The sequence below is a fragment of the Tachysurus vachellii genome, chromosome 18 (genome assembly GCF_030014155.1).
Source record: "Tachysurus vachellii isolate PV-2020 chromosome 18, HZAU_Pvac_v1, whole genome shotgun sequence".
Taxonomy (NCBI): Eukaryota; Metazoa; Chordata; class Actinopteri; order Siluriformes; family Bagridae; genus Tachysurus; species Tachysurus vachellii.
Genome location: NC_083477.1, coordinates 11,565,070 through 11,583,030, shown reverse-complemented (window position 1 = coordinate 11,583,030; position 17,961 = coordinate 11,565,070). Strand labels below are relative to the sequence as shown.

Here is a 17,961-nt window from a genome sequence, read left to right as displayed (position 1 = left end):
TCGCAGGTTGAACTTCCTCAGTTGGTGAAGGAAGTACAACCTCTGCTGAGCCTTTTTCACACTGGAGTCAATGTGAATGTCCCACTTCAGGTCCTGGGAGATTGTGGTTCCCAGGAATCTGAATGACTCCCCTGCTGTAAACATGCTGTCCATGATGGTGAGTGGGGGGAGAGCAGAGGGGTTTCTCCTGAAGTCCACGATCATCTCCACTGTCTTGAGCGTGTTCAGCTCCAGGTTGTTAAGGCTGCACCAGACAGCCAGCTGTTCAACCTCTAGTCTGTAAGCAGACTCGTCACCGTCCTGGATAAGGCCGATCAGTGTGGTGTCGTCTGCAACCTTCAGGAGCTTGACAGAGGGGTCGTTAGCGGTGCAGTCATTTGTGTACAGGGAGAAGAGCAGTGGGGAGAGGACACAACCCTGAGGGGCGCCAGTCCTGATGGTGCGGGTGCTGGATTTGAGTTTTCCCAGTCGCACTAGCTGCTGCCTGTCTGACAGAAAGCTGGTGATCCACTGACAGACAGAGGAGGACACGGAGAGCTGGGCTGGAGGAGTGATGGGATCAACCGATGATCAACCAATCAATCAATCAACTAACCAACTAACCAATCAATAAATCAACCAACCAATCAATTAAATGGTTTGTCTGTAGTTTAGTTCATTTTGCTGAGTTAATTGCTCTATTATGCCCCCTAGTTGACAAAGAGATCTTAAGCATTATTCGTCAACTTCTAATCAATTCGTAAACATTATTTCCGTTATCAAGGGACCAGACAGTTACTCACAGCTCTATCTGCTGCTGGGTAGAGAAGCATACATAATGATCTAAACCGTGATCACGTGACTGTCTCGGCCAATCGCGTGCTCTTGTTTGTAGCGTCTCATGCCTGTGGGGTAGCTGCAGTACAGAGAGTGTGTTCAGCTGAACAGATAGATACAAAACCCTGCTTACCGGTGAGCTGGAGATTTTTTGTCTTCAATTTTTTTTTTATTAACAGTCATTATAAACGAAGAACTTTTTGTTGTAATTGAATTCCTCTTTCTCTCGTTTTCCTCCACAAAGTACGAATGCTAATGAAACAGCTGCATGCTAACGTTAGCTAATTAGCATTCTCTTCACTGTTAGCCTTCACCGCTAGCTCCTGGCCTGTCTTTGTTCCACTCGTGTGTGGTTTGCCGTGAAGCCTAAACACTGCGTTGTTACACTCAAAAACGTAACCGGCTTCACGTTTCGTGTCATTGATACAAAATAATTGTGAAATATTTAGTTTGTTTGCTAGTGCTTTTGTTAGGACGCTCCTGTTTCCGGCGGTTTATCAGCTCAGCCGGAAACACTCACTTAGCAACACTTTAGGTGAATAAATTAATCACAGTATGAGCATTTAATGCACGTCTGATTCCCTTCACTCGAGTTTGTCCTTAATTACTTCATTTGGAGCCCTGTGGTCTTAATGTGTTCATCAGTTTTGCCCTGTACAGATTAGCCTTGTGAAAATGGCCGCTTGCGTCCAAATCAGTTACTCATGAACATGCTTTTCTTCAGCAGAGTCTTTGATCTGGAGCAGGAAACTAAAGCAATGTGCAATTTTACCGAAATCTGCTTACTTTCCACTTTATATTTGAAGATCATTTAAAGTCGTGAGGTTTTTCTTCGATAGGCCAAAATTGCCCAGACGCCAAATAATGCATCATGGAGGGCAGTAAATAGAGAGCAGGTGAAATAAATTGTATTAGCAGCGTTGTAGTTTGTTGATGGAGAGGAATCGACGATTTAAAAAAAAAAATAAATAAATAAATGGAAAGGTCTGTCAATCAATAAGACAAAAAACACATTGGTCAGAATAGTGCATCAGTGTCAACAGTGTGAAATAGTCAGACTGGAAAAAAGGGAAAAATAGACAAGCAGGAAACTTAACAGGTGGTCAAACAGAATATTTTCACTAAGTGTTCTGTTGTAACTTTAATGCAAGATTGTTTTTTTGTTAGAAATGGTTTAGCAAAGCTCTCAATTTTTAAAGAATAAGGCTGTTTCTTAATTCTAAGAAGGGACTTGCAGTTTCATGGAGACCGGGCTTTCCAGGCTGCAAAGAAGCAATTGGTCAGACGTCTGTTATCTGCTAATATTTTTGCCTTAATGATTTCTGGGACGACTTGTGGTTTGGTGCACTCAAGCTTGCATCTGATGCATCCTCAATATCAGGAACACCTCTGAGTAATTTCCTGAGTCCTTGGGACTTGAGGTTTTTGGGTATTGGAATTGAGCTTTGGTGGTGGATGATGGCATAAAACCACTAACGCAAGAATGCAGATTGAGAAACTGCTCAAGTCCTTTATGCAAGGCTAAATTGTTGTCATGCATGTGCAGTTTGCAGTTAATGAAATTTCTTTAAAGGAAAATGCATAGAATAGTGTTTCAAGGTTAGGTAAGGCCTGATTTCTTTCTAGACCAGGCTGAAGATTCTTGCTGTTTGTTTATTATACCTTAAAAACAACTTCATGGCATAAACTAGCTAATTGGAGCCAGCACAGTGGTGAAAATACATGTATACAAATTGAGGAGACCAAACTTAAAAAACATGCATCTTTTATTTATCAGTGTTTATTAAATCCGAGTCAGATAAGAAATACTGCTGATTAGAGTTTATTTTAGCTTCCCCATTTAAACCTACTTTATTTATGGCATTACTCATTTAGACTCAGAAGGACATATCAAGGAGTCAAGTTGCTCTATTCTCACATCTTCAAACTGGGTAACAGCTGAGAGATAAACAAGATCTCAGAGCTTCTAAATACTGCTTAATTTTGTGAAGAATAGGGTCTATGCACAATTTTAGTATAGACACGAGTGACCATAAAAACAGAGCACGATAGGTCATCACATCGCCATTGAAATCCAGACAGTGTTACAAGTTTAAATTTATGCTCACAAAAATTACACAGGAAATATTTTTGATTAACATACTATTTAATTATACCATGATAAGATACAATTAATTTTTATCACCATTCACACATCCGGGACTTCAGAGATGAACCACCTTGATGCTGACCTGGAAAATTAAAGCATACTTTTAATAATTCATGTTATTCATATGGCAGACACGTTTTATAGGATCTCTTATTCAAGAGCCTAACAGTTTAGTAACTGGCTTCAAGTGAAAAACCTTCCAGACAGAAGACCAGGACTCTTAATGGTTGAGACATTATTAGATTTTTACATGAGATACCACATGTGCTGTATGTGAGTGCAACTATTATGTAATGATAGGCCATATAAGTTAAGTTTTTGTATTGAAATCTTAAGAATGTCATGGTACAGTGGCCAGTATAATTCTGTTTTTGGATTAGATAGATGTTAGCTGAACTGAACACTGGAGGCTCTTTGATTTTGTTGCCCGAAACACATGGTTCAAACATACAGCATTATCTTAGTGTCAGTAGACCCTATATGAGGCCAGTAGAATACACCAGACATACTGTACATAGTTGATACACCAAACTTTGACTGAAGTGTTTCAGTAAACTCTAACTGTTGTTGTGGAGAGTTATACGTGTGTCGTTCTACACGTTTCGTGCTTTGTTTGTTTTTTTTTTTGTTTTTTTTTCTTCCCCTTTTTCTTTTCTTTTCTCCCCAGGTAAATTTTTTTTTTCCCAGTATCAGTTTTTAATTTATGGCCAAATGATGCACAACACTGACCAATGCTGAAGTTATACTCTTGACTAAACACATTATATAACCCTTTGGGTCAAAGCAGGTCAATTATTTAAAAGAATTTAGCACCATCTGAGGATCATTAATGCTAATAACATCTCTTATAAGCAGATGTCTAAGTCTTTATGGCAACGATTGAATCAACCTCATTCTTCTCTGAAAACAATACAGATGTTTGTCCACTTCCAGAAACTCAATTTGGGCAACTTTGTTCCCTGTAAATATTTTTTCCATTTGCTTATTATTATTATTATTATTATTATTATTATTGATGATGTTTTTAGAAATATTATAACACTCCCTATATTTTTTGTTGCTATATTTTTAACCAAGTGTAAAACAGAGGGGAAAACATTCCTCATCAGGCCATTAACAGAATTGCAGGCTATTTTTACCCTGTATTGCTGGGCTGACTCTGTGTAAGGTGTGACGAAAGCAGTGGCGTTGTTAGAGAGATGTGCTGCAGAGTGCCATGCAGGCTGAGTCACTCGGTGATCCAGTAGATCTTCCGATCCTGCTTTCCTCAAACGCCACTGAAGCTGCTTGTGTCTGTGAGGGGGCCTTTGAATATATGTGGGGCGATTGTGTTCTGACTGTAGGCTGAGAGAGAAGAGGATGATAAATGAAGGAAATTTCTATTCAGTGTTTAGTGGTTCTTGAGGTTTCTCTTGCTATGCTTTCAGCTTCTCTGTATTTGCTTATGCTCTAATGATTGAACAGAAGTACACTACACTGGTTGGATATAATGTTGTTCGGTTGCAGCTCATTGTAATGCATTAATCTTTTGCCTTTCATTTTCAGACGAGAGCAACTTTTCCAGCTGCCTGCACCGAGATTAACACTGCCATTTCCAAACTGAAGGAACTCATAGTTTCAGCTATGGTAAAAGTCAATTCTGCTGTGATGTGACTGTCTCTCTCTCGCTCTCTCTCTCTGTCTGTCTCTCTCTCTGTCTGTCTATCTATCTAAAGCTGGTAAGCTGGCTAATGAATTAGAAAACTCTAAAATTAAAAAGTAAGTTACTTGCAAGAAAATATGTCCAAAATTTCTAATTTCCACCAAATCCATATTTCTTTCCCTTTTCCAGCCTCCTCCTCTTCGTCATCGCTCCATGCGTATCTTTGTGAACGATGACCGCCACGTCATGGCCAAGCATTCCGCTATCTACCCCACACAAGAGGAGCTGGAGGCTGTGCAGAATATGGTCTCCCACACTGAACGTGCCCTCAAGGCTGTGTCTGATTGGCTGGATGAGCAGGAGAGGGGATCTGCGAAATCAAATTCCATTAAGTCTGAGGGAGATGGAGATAAAGAGAGGTGAGTAGGGGAGAGAATTCTGGAAGATCACTGGGCTTATTGTTATTATATTACATGTATAAATATGCCTTGCATATTGAAGATCTAGCATGCACTTAGTTTTTGTTTTACTTTTATAGGTTTTTTCAAATATGATGTGTTTAATGCACTGCTACCATCTATATTTGTTATTTGTGACTTCTGCTGCTTTGTATTCCAGTGAGCCCAAATCACCAGAGCAGCCCACACGATCTTTGCGTGGTGTGATGAGAGTGGGTTTGGTGGCCAAAGGCCTGCTGCTGAAGGGGGATCTGGATCTGGAGTTAGTGCTGCTCTGTAAGGACAAACCCACAGCCACACTGCTAAAGAAAGTGGCAGAGAACCTCAGTGTGCAGCTCAAGGTAGGACCTCCTAAGTAAGTCTTAAACAAAATAACATGGTGTGTGTTGTCTTCTCCAGGGTGCAAATCCTTTTTGCTTATCTCCTTCCAGCTCATCACCGAGGATAAGTATGAGGTGTTGCAGTTTAACCGTGATGCCTGCATCATGATCAAAAGCAGCAAGCAGCCCACTCTTAATCTCACCATTCACCTAACGTCACCTGTTGTCAGAGAGGAGGCGGAGAAGCAGGCCGCCGGAGGTATGTTTACCCTTTTCCGAGACATGAAATCGCAAAGAATTACCGTCCCCTCCAAGCCAGCAAATACAAATAGACTGGAAAAAGAGCGAGCGAGAGAAGCTAAATAGATATTGTTTATTGGGCCTTCAATGGAGCTAGGGGATGTTGTGTGGCACAGACATGTTATGAAGGCTTGTTTATATCTACTTAGAGCCTCATAGTTCCATATAATGTACATTTTTTGATGGCCCAATACACAGTAATTAATTAGAGGAGAACAAACAGTAAAGAAAAGATAGAGGGGAAAAAAACATGCTCCACTCCCTTTTGAGTGGAAACAAGGGTTCAATGAAGGCTTACTGAGAATTAAGAAAGAAATCACAAACCTAGTTGTTTGCATGTGTATATATGCTGAGAAAGAAATGGAACGGTTTGCATTGCAGCAAAAATGAGCAGCGAGGATTACCGAAAAAACTCTGGTTGCTAGAACCAGTAGTGATGTGTTGACGGTGCCATTCTCTCATTAAAGAAGGGAAAGGGGTTATAGATAACGCTAGGGCCATCTGACTCCGTGCCATAGCCACTAGTTTAAGTTGGGAAATTTCAGAATTTACCCTGGACGACAATGATAAAAGTAACTTGCTGGATCTGACCTGTTGCTGGTGAGGTGGAGAGGATCTCGAGGTCACAGCATTGCGATAGTTCACATGCTGAGATGTGAGAACTTGGACTAGAATAACTACAGTAGTAAGAAACAGGTAGACTTATTAAACTTTAAAGCCTAGCCCTATCTATGATCCCACTTTTAGCAAAGCCTGCTTTAAGGCCTGAGAAGCCATCAGTTTTGCTGCAGTGTGGACTTGTTTTTTTTGTGCATCTCACTACTTCTTACTGTGGTTCAAAATCTGATTCTCTCTGTCAAGCCTTCTAGTTTGTCAATTTTAGGGACGCTGGACCTTTGACCAACTGGACGCACTCTGTCTCAGAAGGGGCAAGGCAGCAACCTCAGAAAAAAAAAAAAAAAGAAGGGGATGGAGGAGGAGGGGTTCTGCCCCCCATGGTACATAGATGCACTCAGCCATCTCTAACTTTACTGAGGCATTACATTATGCTTTCAATCAAACGCCACAAACCCTCTAAACACAAACCTACTCCCATGTACACTGCTGCTTTCCTCACTGGGAGTCATGGGATGGAAGTAGCCACCTAGATTGGGGAAATACAACAAGCCCATAATCTCTTCATGCAGTAGGAACTTGTTTTATTTTGTTCACTAGCATAGGGAGGGGTTTGTTTTAGTTGTTTCCAGTGGGGGAGGTTCCCCTCCACTTCTCCCCTCGCTGCCTCCTCCCCCTGGCCATGAGACAGAAAAAAAACCCCTTGGTCAAACTGTACCTTGTCTTCTTATTCCACCCGCCAATAGAAACGCTATCAGTCAACGATCCCCCGGATGTACTGGACAGGCAGAAATGCCTGGCTGCCTTGGCGTCTCTTCGCCACGCCAAGTGGTTCCAGGTTTGCATCTTGTCTTTATTTGTATTTTATCTATTAGTCGAGTTTTTTTTTGTTCTTTCATGTGGTGAACACATTGTTTGGTGTGGATATTTATATCAGACTTCGTTTCTCCTCACATTTGTTGCTCGATGGGGTTTTTTAAAAAAAACTTTACACTTTAATTTCAATACCTAATCAATTTAATTTATATTGATGTGTCGGTGTCCAGATAATTGGTGTATGATCCCACGTCCTAACTCTCATCTTTGAGCATTCCCAGAATCGCAGCTTTTTTTAGTTTTACATCAAATGGTTTGTATTTTTCTTTTACAGAAGTCTCATTTTTGTTGCCGGTTTTAGATTTGCACTTTAACTGATGCAATATTTCCGTTAATCTAAATTTCTCACCCGACTTCCATTGCTTTTAATACAAATTATTTGTAGGACACGAGTTACTCATAAAGTGGCAATTCAATGCTGTCATGTTATTGCTAGCATAAATGGCTTGCTTAGATATTTGGTACAGTGAGAGCTTTAGCTCTGTTTTCCTGCAGTTTTGATACCTCTTTGTTTTACAGTAACTCAGATGTCCTCCACCCCATGTCTGTTGTATCCATTCCTGTACCCAAAAAGGAAATATTGCACCTAAGCTCTTGTAATATTTTTGTTCGAATCATGAAATAAGGGAATTTTTTTATTCTTGTTGAAAATGAATTCTAATTTCCACACTAATTTTCAAATCAGCAGGCATGTATATCTCCTGCTGTTTGAGCTCAGTGGCATAATCTGCTATTTTGATATAATTTTCCGTACACGTGGCTTGTGTGTTAAGGCTTCTAATAATTTTGTACTTAACACCTGTAACTTCACCACACAATAATGGCATCTATGCCGTGTCTCAGATCTTGTGTGTTGTCGTCTAGTTTTTTATAATGTGTGTGAAATCCACATTCCCCTGCTTGTGTGTCTAGGCCAGGGCCAATGGTTTGCGATCGTGTGTGATTGTCATCCGGATCCTGAGGGATCTCTGCACTCGTGTTCCCACTTGGGCTCCTCTTAAAGGATGGGTGAGTATCGATGCCAACCTGTTTGACAGTTCTATTACAATGCAAAAAATCTTCCATGATATCGTTCTTGAAGTTTAACGTTGTGGATATTTGAGATTTTTTTAAAACTTTTGTTTTAGCAATTCAAAAGCTCATTTTAAATACATTGTACAAAACGTAGCTGTGGGTCATTATCTACATTGTTTAGCTGACATTCAATTTAGTCCTGAGGTTGGTGGCAGATGTAAGCCGTTGTAATTAGTGAAGCAAATTGGATGCGTTCTGAATCCCGAATTATCTCTGGCTATAAGCATTTGTGGATAAATTTTGAAAGCTGCACTAAATCCTGACTTCCATCCTTATCTTCCTCTTAAGCCTCTTGAGCTTTTGTGCGAGAAATCAATTGGCACAGTTAACCGTCCTATGGGAGCAGGGGAAGCTCTTCGAAGAGTTCTGGAGTGTTTGGCTTCTGGTATCCTGATGGCAGGTAATTAACTGACCACTTCCTTCTCCTTCACAATAATGGATCACATTTCTTGTACGTTTTTAACTCTGTCAGTTCACTGAACAGATGGTTCCGGCATCTCTGATCCCTGCGAGAAAGAGCCGACAGATGCCATCGGCCACATGGACGTCCAACAGCGAGAGGACATCTCTCAGAGTGCTCAGGTAATTTATTAATACATGTTCTGTGTTTGGAGAAACAGTTTGTGCATGTTATGTGAATTAAAGGATTTTTTTGTCTTGCCCATATTTTTGGATTTACAGCATGCGCTGCGCCTTTCTGCTTTTGGCCAACTGCACAAAGTACTTGGAATGGACCCTCTTCCCTCTAAAATGCCCCGAAAACCTAAGAGTGAAACCCCCATTGACTACACAGGTTCGCTTAGTGGTCCTCAGAAACGAATAATTCAGTATGAAATGCTGTCAGGCTATTATTTCAGCAGTACAGATTTACAGTACATTTTCTTGTCCTAATAGTTCAGATTCCTCCGAGCACAACCTATGCTCCCCCTATGAAGCGGCCTATTGAGGAGGAGGAAGGTAGTGAAGACAAGAGCCCTAACAAGAAGAAGAAGAAACTTCAAAAGAAATGTAATTTTGTAGTAATTGTTCTGCGGTATAATAACTGCAGCATTTGGGTTGCGAAACAAAGTTTTAAAACTGACATTTGCCACCATTTTGCAGCCCCAGATGAAAAGTCAGAACCTCCTCAGGCTATGAATGCTCTGATGCGTCTGAACCAGTTAAAGCCGGGGCTCCAGTATAAGCTCATTTCTCAGACCGGGCCTGTTCATGTGCCGGTCTTCACCATGGCCGTGGACGTCGACGGCAAGACCTTCGAAGCATCTGGTCCCTCTAAACGCACTGCCAAACTCCATGTAGCAGTTAAGGTGTGTTCCACCTTTCATTGTTGCTGAACATGTTGTAGAGAAACACCAGTTAAAACTTGCAGTTAAAATTTCAACAAAAATTGATGTAATTTTTCTTGCAATTTTCCAGTGAGGGTTTATAAAAAAGATTTTTCCCCCTCTCTCCTGAAGCTGACACAACAGCAATTTGCTGTTTATAGTAATGCATTAGAGCTGATTGTCATGATCTTTGTCTTAAATCAAAAACCCCCACAGTAGATTTAAAAATCTTGACTAATTTAGGAAATCCAGGAGATGGGTACACAGAACAGACATGTCAGTAGGTTTGAGTTCTTTACTCTTAAACTTACTGACTCTCAATAGGAAAAGCATTAGTTCTCAGTACTTCAGTAAAATAGTAGCAATTATGGATTATGACGCTACACAAACATTATTAACCCACAGATATTTTTGTGGTAGGTTTTGCAAGACATGGGGCTTCCCACAGGGGTGGAGCAAAAGGTTGCTGAACCAGTAAAAGCAGAGGTGGTGGTGACTCCTGTTGCTGAGACAGAGGTGAAGCCTTTAGTCCCACCACCTGAAACAGAGGCTACACTCAGTGTGACCACAACCTCTGAGGCTGCTGAAATCACTGAGGTAATGGCTGGGAAACGGTAATGGCTCTACACTATAATATAAGGAAATATTGAGCTAAATAAAAAGAATTATTAATAATTCATTTGGTGTACACATGATGCAGCTCACTGTCCTTTCCCCACACACTTTAGCTCTTTTTTTTTTTTTCTTTTTTTTTTTTTTTAAAGCTCTTAATGTTTGTTATCTGAAAGTCTACATTTGTCTTCCTTTTTTCAGAGTGTACGGCATCAGGGCCCCATTTTGACGAAACATGGCAAGAACCCTGTGATGGAGCTCAATGAGAAACGCAGAGGCCTCAAATATGAGCTCATCTCTGAGACGGGTGGCAGCCACGACAAACGCTTTGTCATGGAGGTAAGGTTATTTCATTTAACACGAGGAAATTCATTGTCCCAGGTCAATGCCTTTTTTCCTTTTGACAGAACCTGTATGGTTAATGATGGAGCACAGCATTTACTTCCATTTGACTTAATAAGCTTTCTTCTCTCCTTCCTATTGTAATTGCTCATATGTACCGTTTTCTTTATATATCTATTGATTTGTTGGCAGGTTGCAATTGGATTTATGTATTGAACTACTTTTGTCATAGTTTGCTATGTGTTTCAACTCAAACTTTCAATCTCTTGTTTCTTCTGCAGGTAGAAATAGATGGACAGAAGTTCCAGGGATCAGGCTCCAATAAGAAGGTGGCAAAGGCATTTGCAGCTCTGTCCGCTCTGGAGAAACTCTTCCCAGATGGATCCAACTCTGAGGCAGCCAAGAAGAAGAAATCAATGGTAACCCAAATTCTATCTCTCTAAATTTTCTATTCCTAATGTAACTGCTGAACTCTCAGAAGGTTGTAATGTGGAAAAGATGGGACGCTCCATACCCGATTTGGCTGGAGTCTGGTAGTGCGAATGAAGCACATCTGGGTTGATATGGCTCAGGGTTTTGACAATAAACAGTTAAATTGCACATAAACACTTCGTCCACTTAATACCTGCTATGATATTTGCTTAGATATCTTTATAGTTATTTTAGCTAAATAGAGTATTTGGATCAAATACATTATGCTCTGTCTAAAGGAATGTTACTCAAATCTTTGATTAGGTCAACATTTATATTGTTTCATCATAGCTGGTTGTAGAAACCAGTATTAAACTAATTTAGTGCTGTATAGACTGATTTGTGGGCCTTTGTAGAATTAGCTGCTTTCCAAACAAGCTTTGGACAGTTGTCTCCATATATAAGCATATTTGGGAAGTCTGTGTTTCTGAATTCCTTTTAATGTTTGTCTGAATTTTCTGTGCACCTTGACTCATAGTAGAGTTGCTCTTTTTTGCTCTTATCCTCATAATTTTATTGCCTCTCCCACACCTCAGCACCCTCCTGGGTTTGGAATGATGAGCGGACCGCCGGCTGATCCCGCAGCCAATCCCAGAGGCAGAGGACGAGGGCGGGGTAGAGGTCGGGGGAGAGGGTTTAATAATGGCGGAGGATATAATCAAGGTACAAAACTTGAGTAGATCTGTTACTTTATTGGATATGTTACTTGTGGGATGTGGTAGCTCAGTGTTTAAGGTGTTGGACTACTGATCGGTGGGTCAATGGTTCAAATCCCAGGTCCACCAAGCTGCTATTGCTGGGCCCCTGAGCAAGGCCCTTAACCCTCAATTGCTCAGTTGTATAAAATGTAAGTCACTCTGGTTAAGGGGGTCTGCTAAATGCCAAAAATGTAAACTTATGATTTGAAAAGGATTTGAATATAGTTGTTAGGGGTTTAAGGTTTAGGAACATGGATGAACAGCCTCTGTGTAACTTGGAAGGTTTATTTCCATCTGAAGAAATGTTTAGCTTTTATTAGATTAGATTGTATTGGGTCATGTTTAAATGATGGTCAATGCTCCGTTCATTTAAATATAAAAGTCAGATTGTTCCTAAGGTCACTTTAGGGAGATGGCTTGAATGATGTATTTAAATTTTGCCTTTTTCAGGTGGATATGGAAGTTATGGATATGGGAACAATGCTAACTCTGGCTACAGTGAGTACTACTCCGTTTCACCCTGGATTTATTGACCTCCCTTTTTTCTACCCTTTATTACTTTTATTGAATGTTTTTGAGAAGCGCATGAATCACATTGCAGACTTGGATTTGTCTTTTTTTTTTCTTACATTGTCATTATTCTTATTATTTTTTTAACATTTATGGTATTTAAGCAAATCATTTCAGCAGTATGTTTGTATCAGTGTTCTGTATTTTAGGTTACTGCATATTCAAATTGTCAAATGTGTATGGACTGAAAGATGGAGTGTTGAATGTTGACATTACTCTGCTTTAAGCTTTGTGGGATTTTTTATTTATTTATTATGTTTTCCCCTCTGTGCAACATGACTGGCAATTTTTAACAAGTGTCCTAGGGTGACGAGCAGCTAAAAGTATGTTGTAGCAAATGTAAAAATACTGAAATGTTGCCATTTTTATGCCAGCAAAAGCATCTGTGTTTTCTGCTGTTTCGCACCACAGACTCTGGTGTCTCTTTGTTTTTAACATCACCGTAAGCCCCACACAAATAAAGGGGGGATCTTGTTTTACGGCAGCTTAAATGTCATTCCATGGCATGAACTCTGTACTTATACACCCAAAAAAATTGTAACCATCACTGGATTCTACTGGGACTGAGCTACTGCTGCTTCCTGCAGAAACAGGAACACAGTGGCACTCGGATTACAATTTCAAGTCATTAACCAGCAGCTGGATGAGATGGACAGGCTTCTCTCTTGATTAATATTAGTGCAACATTGAAATTGCTGATTTTGTAACTGTGTCACGATAACTGTCACATAATGTGAATTTTTATTTCAGTGTTATGTATTATGAAGACTTTTAATGTACCATGCTGTAAAAATGATACCAAGGCTACTTGTTTAACTGTTGTATGTTTTTCCCTTATCATTTTTGTCCTAATAAAACCTACACTTTAAGCTATGTTTATATATTTAATAATTGTGATGTTGCAACATTTTTCATTCGTTTGGTTGTACTAAATTATTTTATTTTTAATTTATTTGTTTATCTTGAAGGTCTTTTAAATTTGATTTGAACTTGTTTGTTATCTAACAATGAGCACTGCTAAGCTAAGCTGGTTTTTATAAAGACTGGGCTATAGTGTTCACTTATTTTTGTTGGTCTGTTTTTAAAACAACGGATTGATCATAGCGTATTTATCTTGAACTGCAAAAGCTGTTTGTTTTAATTTGAGGAATCTTTAGAACATTTCGAAAATTGCTCTACTGGCTCCTTAATGAAAGTAAATATGAACGATCGTGTTTAGAATCGAGGCAATCTCCGTTGCTGAATATTTGATTATCGTCTGTTTTGTGTTTGCTTTCCCCTATGACTTAAAAGATTGGATTTTTGTTCTGCCAAGAAGATTGGCATGTTTTAGAGGGTGGATTTTATTTCTAACTTGAAATCAGTTTACATACTATGCTAAAAGGAGTCGCAGTTTATGTACTAGCCAGTAGTACTAGAAGTAAGTATTAGACGTATTTGAATCATGCTGACGTGATGTCACGGTTTTAACTTGCACTGCTCGTTCCTGTTCAGATTACTACAATAATGGTGGAGCTAATGGAGGATCTACAGGAATGGTCCCTGGCGCAGGTCCAGCAGTCAGTGCTTCAACAGGAGTTCCTCCAGGAACAGGTGGCTTTCCCTCATATTACCAGGATGACGGTGGTTACTCCACTCCGGGTGCAGCAGGCAAGAACCCTGGGAAGAAGGTGCCAATGCACCAGGGAACTAAACCTCCTGGCACAGGAGCAGCTCCTGGAACATACCAGAATCCCCCAGGCTCAGGGCAAAGCTCCTATGGCCAGTATGGACAAGGCTATGGCCAGGGCAAAAAGAACTTTGGTCAAACTCAAGGTGGAGCCTCAGGTGGAGGTTACGGCAACTACAGCACAGCTTACCCATCCCAGGTGACAGGGGGTCCAGGGTCTCAGGACTACGGCTATGAGGGTAGGTTCTTTTGTGGTTTTTTTTTGCTTGTTCATGTCAAATGACTATTTATTTATCCTTTATGGTAAAATATTACTCACCAACAGCAGAATTTTCAAAAGACAGGTTACTTTAGTCCCTCTCGTATTCCATTCCGATCAAATTTGTGCCCAGTTCCATAATTATTCCATGTTTGCTAATAACTGAGATGATGCTTTTAAATAATTAAATGTCACTTTCCCCAGAACTAAAAGACATTGTCTGTTTTCTGAAGGTTTCAGCAGCCCATCAAACTACAGTGCACAAGGAGCCAATCAGAGCTATGGGGCCAATCCAGGACAATACCATGATCCTGGCTTGGGCTATGGGCGTGGAGACGGCAACATGAACTACCAGTACAGATAGACTGAACCTGACTCTCACATGCTCCTGGTCACCATTGCAGTTTTTGCTTGTACACCTTTTCCAAAGTAGCAGCAACAGATTTGTACTTGAACTGTTCTCACTGACACCTTAGTAGTTCTACGAACTTAGGAAAAGAAGTGCTAGTGTTTTTGCAAGTTTTGTGGTGGTGTGTTCTATGTTCTGTTCAGTATGTGCTTTTTTTTTTTCCGTTCGTTCTCTTCACTCTTCTTTAGAAGAAAGAGCCACCACAGTCACATGCAAGTTTGAGACCTGATTGTGAATTTGAATCAGCATTTCCATTTTTGTTTTTCTTTGATTTTTTTTTTTTTTTAAGATTATTTTTTAAAAAGTTTTATTTCAGTTTTAGCCTCCTACTTATTAAATTTTTGAATGTGTTTATTTCCCAGTCCCTGTAGACATTTATTACAAGGTCCTTTTATTACAGTTGCTTTGGATAAAGTTGTGAAGTGTAAATTCAGCTTGCAATTGCTGTAATTTTGCTTTGAGGAAATTCTATTTTTAGGAACAATGTGTAAATGTATGTTGTAAGTACTCCTCATTTTGGAAGGAAATAATTTGTCATGTCACTGGACTGTCTGGCTTTTGTGTTCTTAATATGATCATCTCACACTTTGCTTGTCCCTTCTATCCTCACGTTTAATATCTTTGTAGTACTTTCAACTACAGCTATTAACTCTAAGCTATTTACCTGTCTTGAAAGCTTAACATGGTAAGGAAAAACTTCAATAAGGTGGGGAAAAAATGCATCAGATCGTTCAAAATGGGTGTTTGCAAATGTATTTCTTTATTTTTTCCTGTTCCTGAAGGACTTCTGCCCAAGCCTGCATTCTCCTGCAGAATGTTCAGCCAATACAGCCTGTTCCTGCAGCGCAAAATGGTCAGAAGAATTTTTCTACTGTAGAAAAAATTGCTGAGAATTACTGAAAAGTGTCAGAACTCAATGCAGCAGAGCTTGCAGTGTAGCATCAGCTGAGTGCACCAACTATGGGTATGTGAGTATCAGAACTGGACCATGGAGCCATGGAAGAAGGTGGCCTGGTCTGATCCTTTTATTTATTTATTTTTTTCAATATGCCAAGATGCATTATTGGGGGGGAAAAGGCATGCTGGCAGAGGCAGTTGGCAGTGTTCTGTTGGAAACTGGCATTCATCTGCATCTTACTTAACATGTAACATCCATATACTTAAACATTGTTGCAGACAAAGTACAAGCCTTTCTGGCAACAGTATTCCCTAAAAGCAGTGACTTAAAAAAAAAGATTTGGCAGCAAATTTCAGGTGAAGTTTATAAATTTATAGATCAGATTGACGAAGTTATGACTCGTACTATGGCACTACATCACTTCATTTAGACTGAAAACACATTTGATGGAAATGGACATCTTTAAACGTTAAGGTAATTTTGTTTTAAGACCTTATGATACTGCTTTCTGACTTAATACCGATGCCATAAATGCCTGCTGTGTGTCGTCTTTGTGATAAATAGAAGTGTTCAACTTTTCTAAGGTTTAAAAAACAAAGACAAATAATTAAAGAAATTAATAAACAAACCCAAAACACCCAAATGTAGCCTAAACCATTTTAACTATTTTTAATTTATTATTTTTAAAAATATTTATTTAAACAACCTTTTCTTATCATAAACATTGTTATACATAGCATAGGCATATGAATTGTAATATGTAGAAAGAGAAAATATTTTCTTATTGTAATTTATTTCAGCAATAATATAGTATGGATTCTACAAAGGGGGAAGTCGTGACCTAAGGGTTAGAGAGTCTGACTCCTAACCGTAAGGTTATGGGTTTGAGTCTCGGGCCGGCCACAACTGAGGTGCCTTTGAGCAAGGCATCAAACCCCCCCAACCGCTCCCTGGGCGCCGCAGCATAAATGTCTGGCCACTGGTCTTGGTGTGTTCACTGCTGTGTGTGTGCACTTTGGATGGGTTAAACGCAGAAAACAAATTCTGAGTATGGGTCGCCATTACTTAGCCGTATGTCATGTCACTGTCAAAGTTGTTGTTTTGGTGGTTTTGTTTAATTCAGTGGAAAATATTTATTTCTAATTAAGTTGAATGCATATAGTGGGTGTAGTAAAGCTGCTACTTTATAGCACTGTAGGAAATTAAAAGACTGCTTTCCTACAAGTGCGTTTTAACATTAAAATTTTGAAGTCACGATTCAAACAGTAAGGTTTGTTTTCGAACATTCAGGACTGCAATACTACAATAATGATCTTTGCACCAAGAACGTGGGCTTATTTTTCTTTTACATCACAACCTTAGATAAGTTTGTACATCTAGATCCATATTTATTTGTTAGTGTAGTTAGATTTCAATCAGTAGTCAGTTTACAGTTACATTTATGGGATTTAGCAGACCCACTTATCCAGAGTGACTTACAATGTATTTCAATTTACACAACTGAGCAATAGAGGGTTAAAGCCCTTGTTCAGGGGCCCAGCAGTGGCAGCTTAGTGGACCTGGGATTCAAACTCATGACTTTCTGATCAGTAGTCCAACATCTGGTCCACTAGGCTACCACATCTCCATCGGTTTAAGGACTCGAAAGGAGAATAATGCACAAAAAGTGTCGGCTTCAGGCGATCAGATCAGACACGGCCATGATGTTTGAATATTTTATAAACGTTTTTAAAAGATCAGCTTCACATCTTTCATAATTCATGAACATCATGACACCTGCTCATGCTAGACATCAGTGATCCAGCAGAGACATTTCTATAGATTTTTATGCAGGCTTGTACTGATGATTATATTTAGATTATATACATTTTTCTGATCTTGTGAAGATAAAGTCTCTAGTATCTGAAAATCAGTTTGGAGAAGTCTAACGTTTAAAACTTAGACGTTAGTCTAAATTCTTAGACTTGTGTGCTATTTTCCTTAATACTGTTTCAGATTTCTAATAATAGAAAATAAAATATAATACATTCTTCTTCTTGCTTTTCCCATTATTTCCGTGTGTGTGTGTGTGTGTTAATTTCACTTATGCCACTAAAAGACAGCAGGGGGCAGTGCAGCTCAATCTTCATAAACTCTTCAGACCCAGACAGACACATTTTTAAAAAATATGTTTACACGCATCTGGATCTGGATCAAAAACAGCTGGCGTATTTTTAAAATACTTAAGCCAGTGTCAAGATTTGTAAACATTGTTAACTGGATTCCATTTAATATGTTTGACATTGTTCGGTCACAGGTAGCACAAAGGGCAGAGTTTCTTCATCTTCATCAACTGCTTTATTCCTGTCAGAGTTGGAGTGGATTCAGAGCTATTTCCAGAAACACTTGGCACAAGGTGGAAGGATTTACCCCAGATGAGATCACAAGGCACTGTGCATTCACATCTATGGGCAATTTA

At 39.5% G+C, this 17,961-nt stretch overlaps 1 protein-coding gene across 1 annotated transcript; it reads left to right on the top strand.

Annotated features, from left to right (window-relative positions):
• Positions 1–809: 809 nt before the first annotated feature.
• Positions 810–15,147, top strand: ilf3b (interleukin enhancer binding factor 3b). Its single transcript, XM_060891855.1, has 19 exons — positions 810–951; positions 4,511–4,591; positions 4,797–5,026; positions 5,226–5,406; positions 5,497–5,644; positions 7,047–7,138; positions 8,089–8,184; positions 8,539–8,650; positions 8,735–8,832; positions 8,932–9,043; positions 9,145–9,258; positions 9,352–9,557; positions 9,996–10,172; positions 10,389–10,526; positions 10,811–10,948; positions 11,537–11,663; positions 12,149–12,196; positions 13,763–14,176; positions 14,430–15,147. Exons 2-19 carry the CDS (start codon positions 4,589–4,591, stop codon positions 14,558–14,560), a joined length of 2,565 nt encoding a protein of 854 aa, XP_060747838.1. The 5' UTR covers positions 810–951; positions 4,511–4,588; the 3' UTR covers positions 14,561–15,147.
• Positions 15,148–17,961: the final 2,814 nt, after the last annotated feature.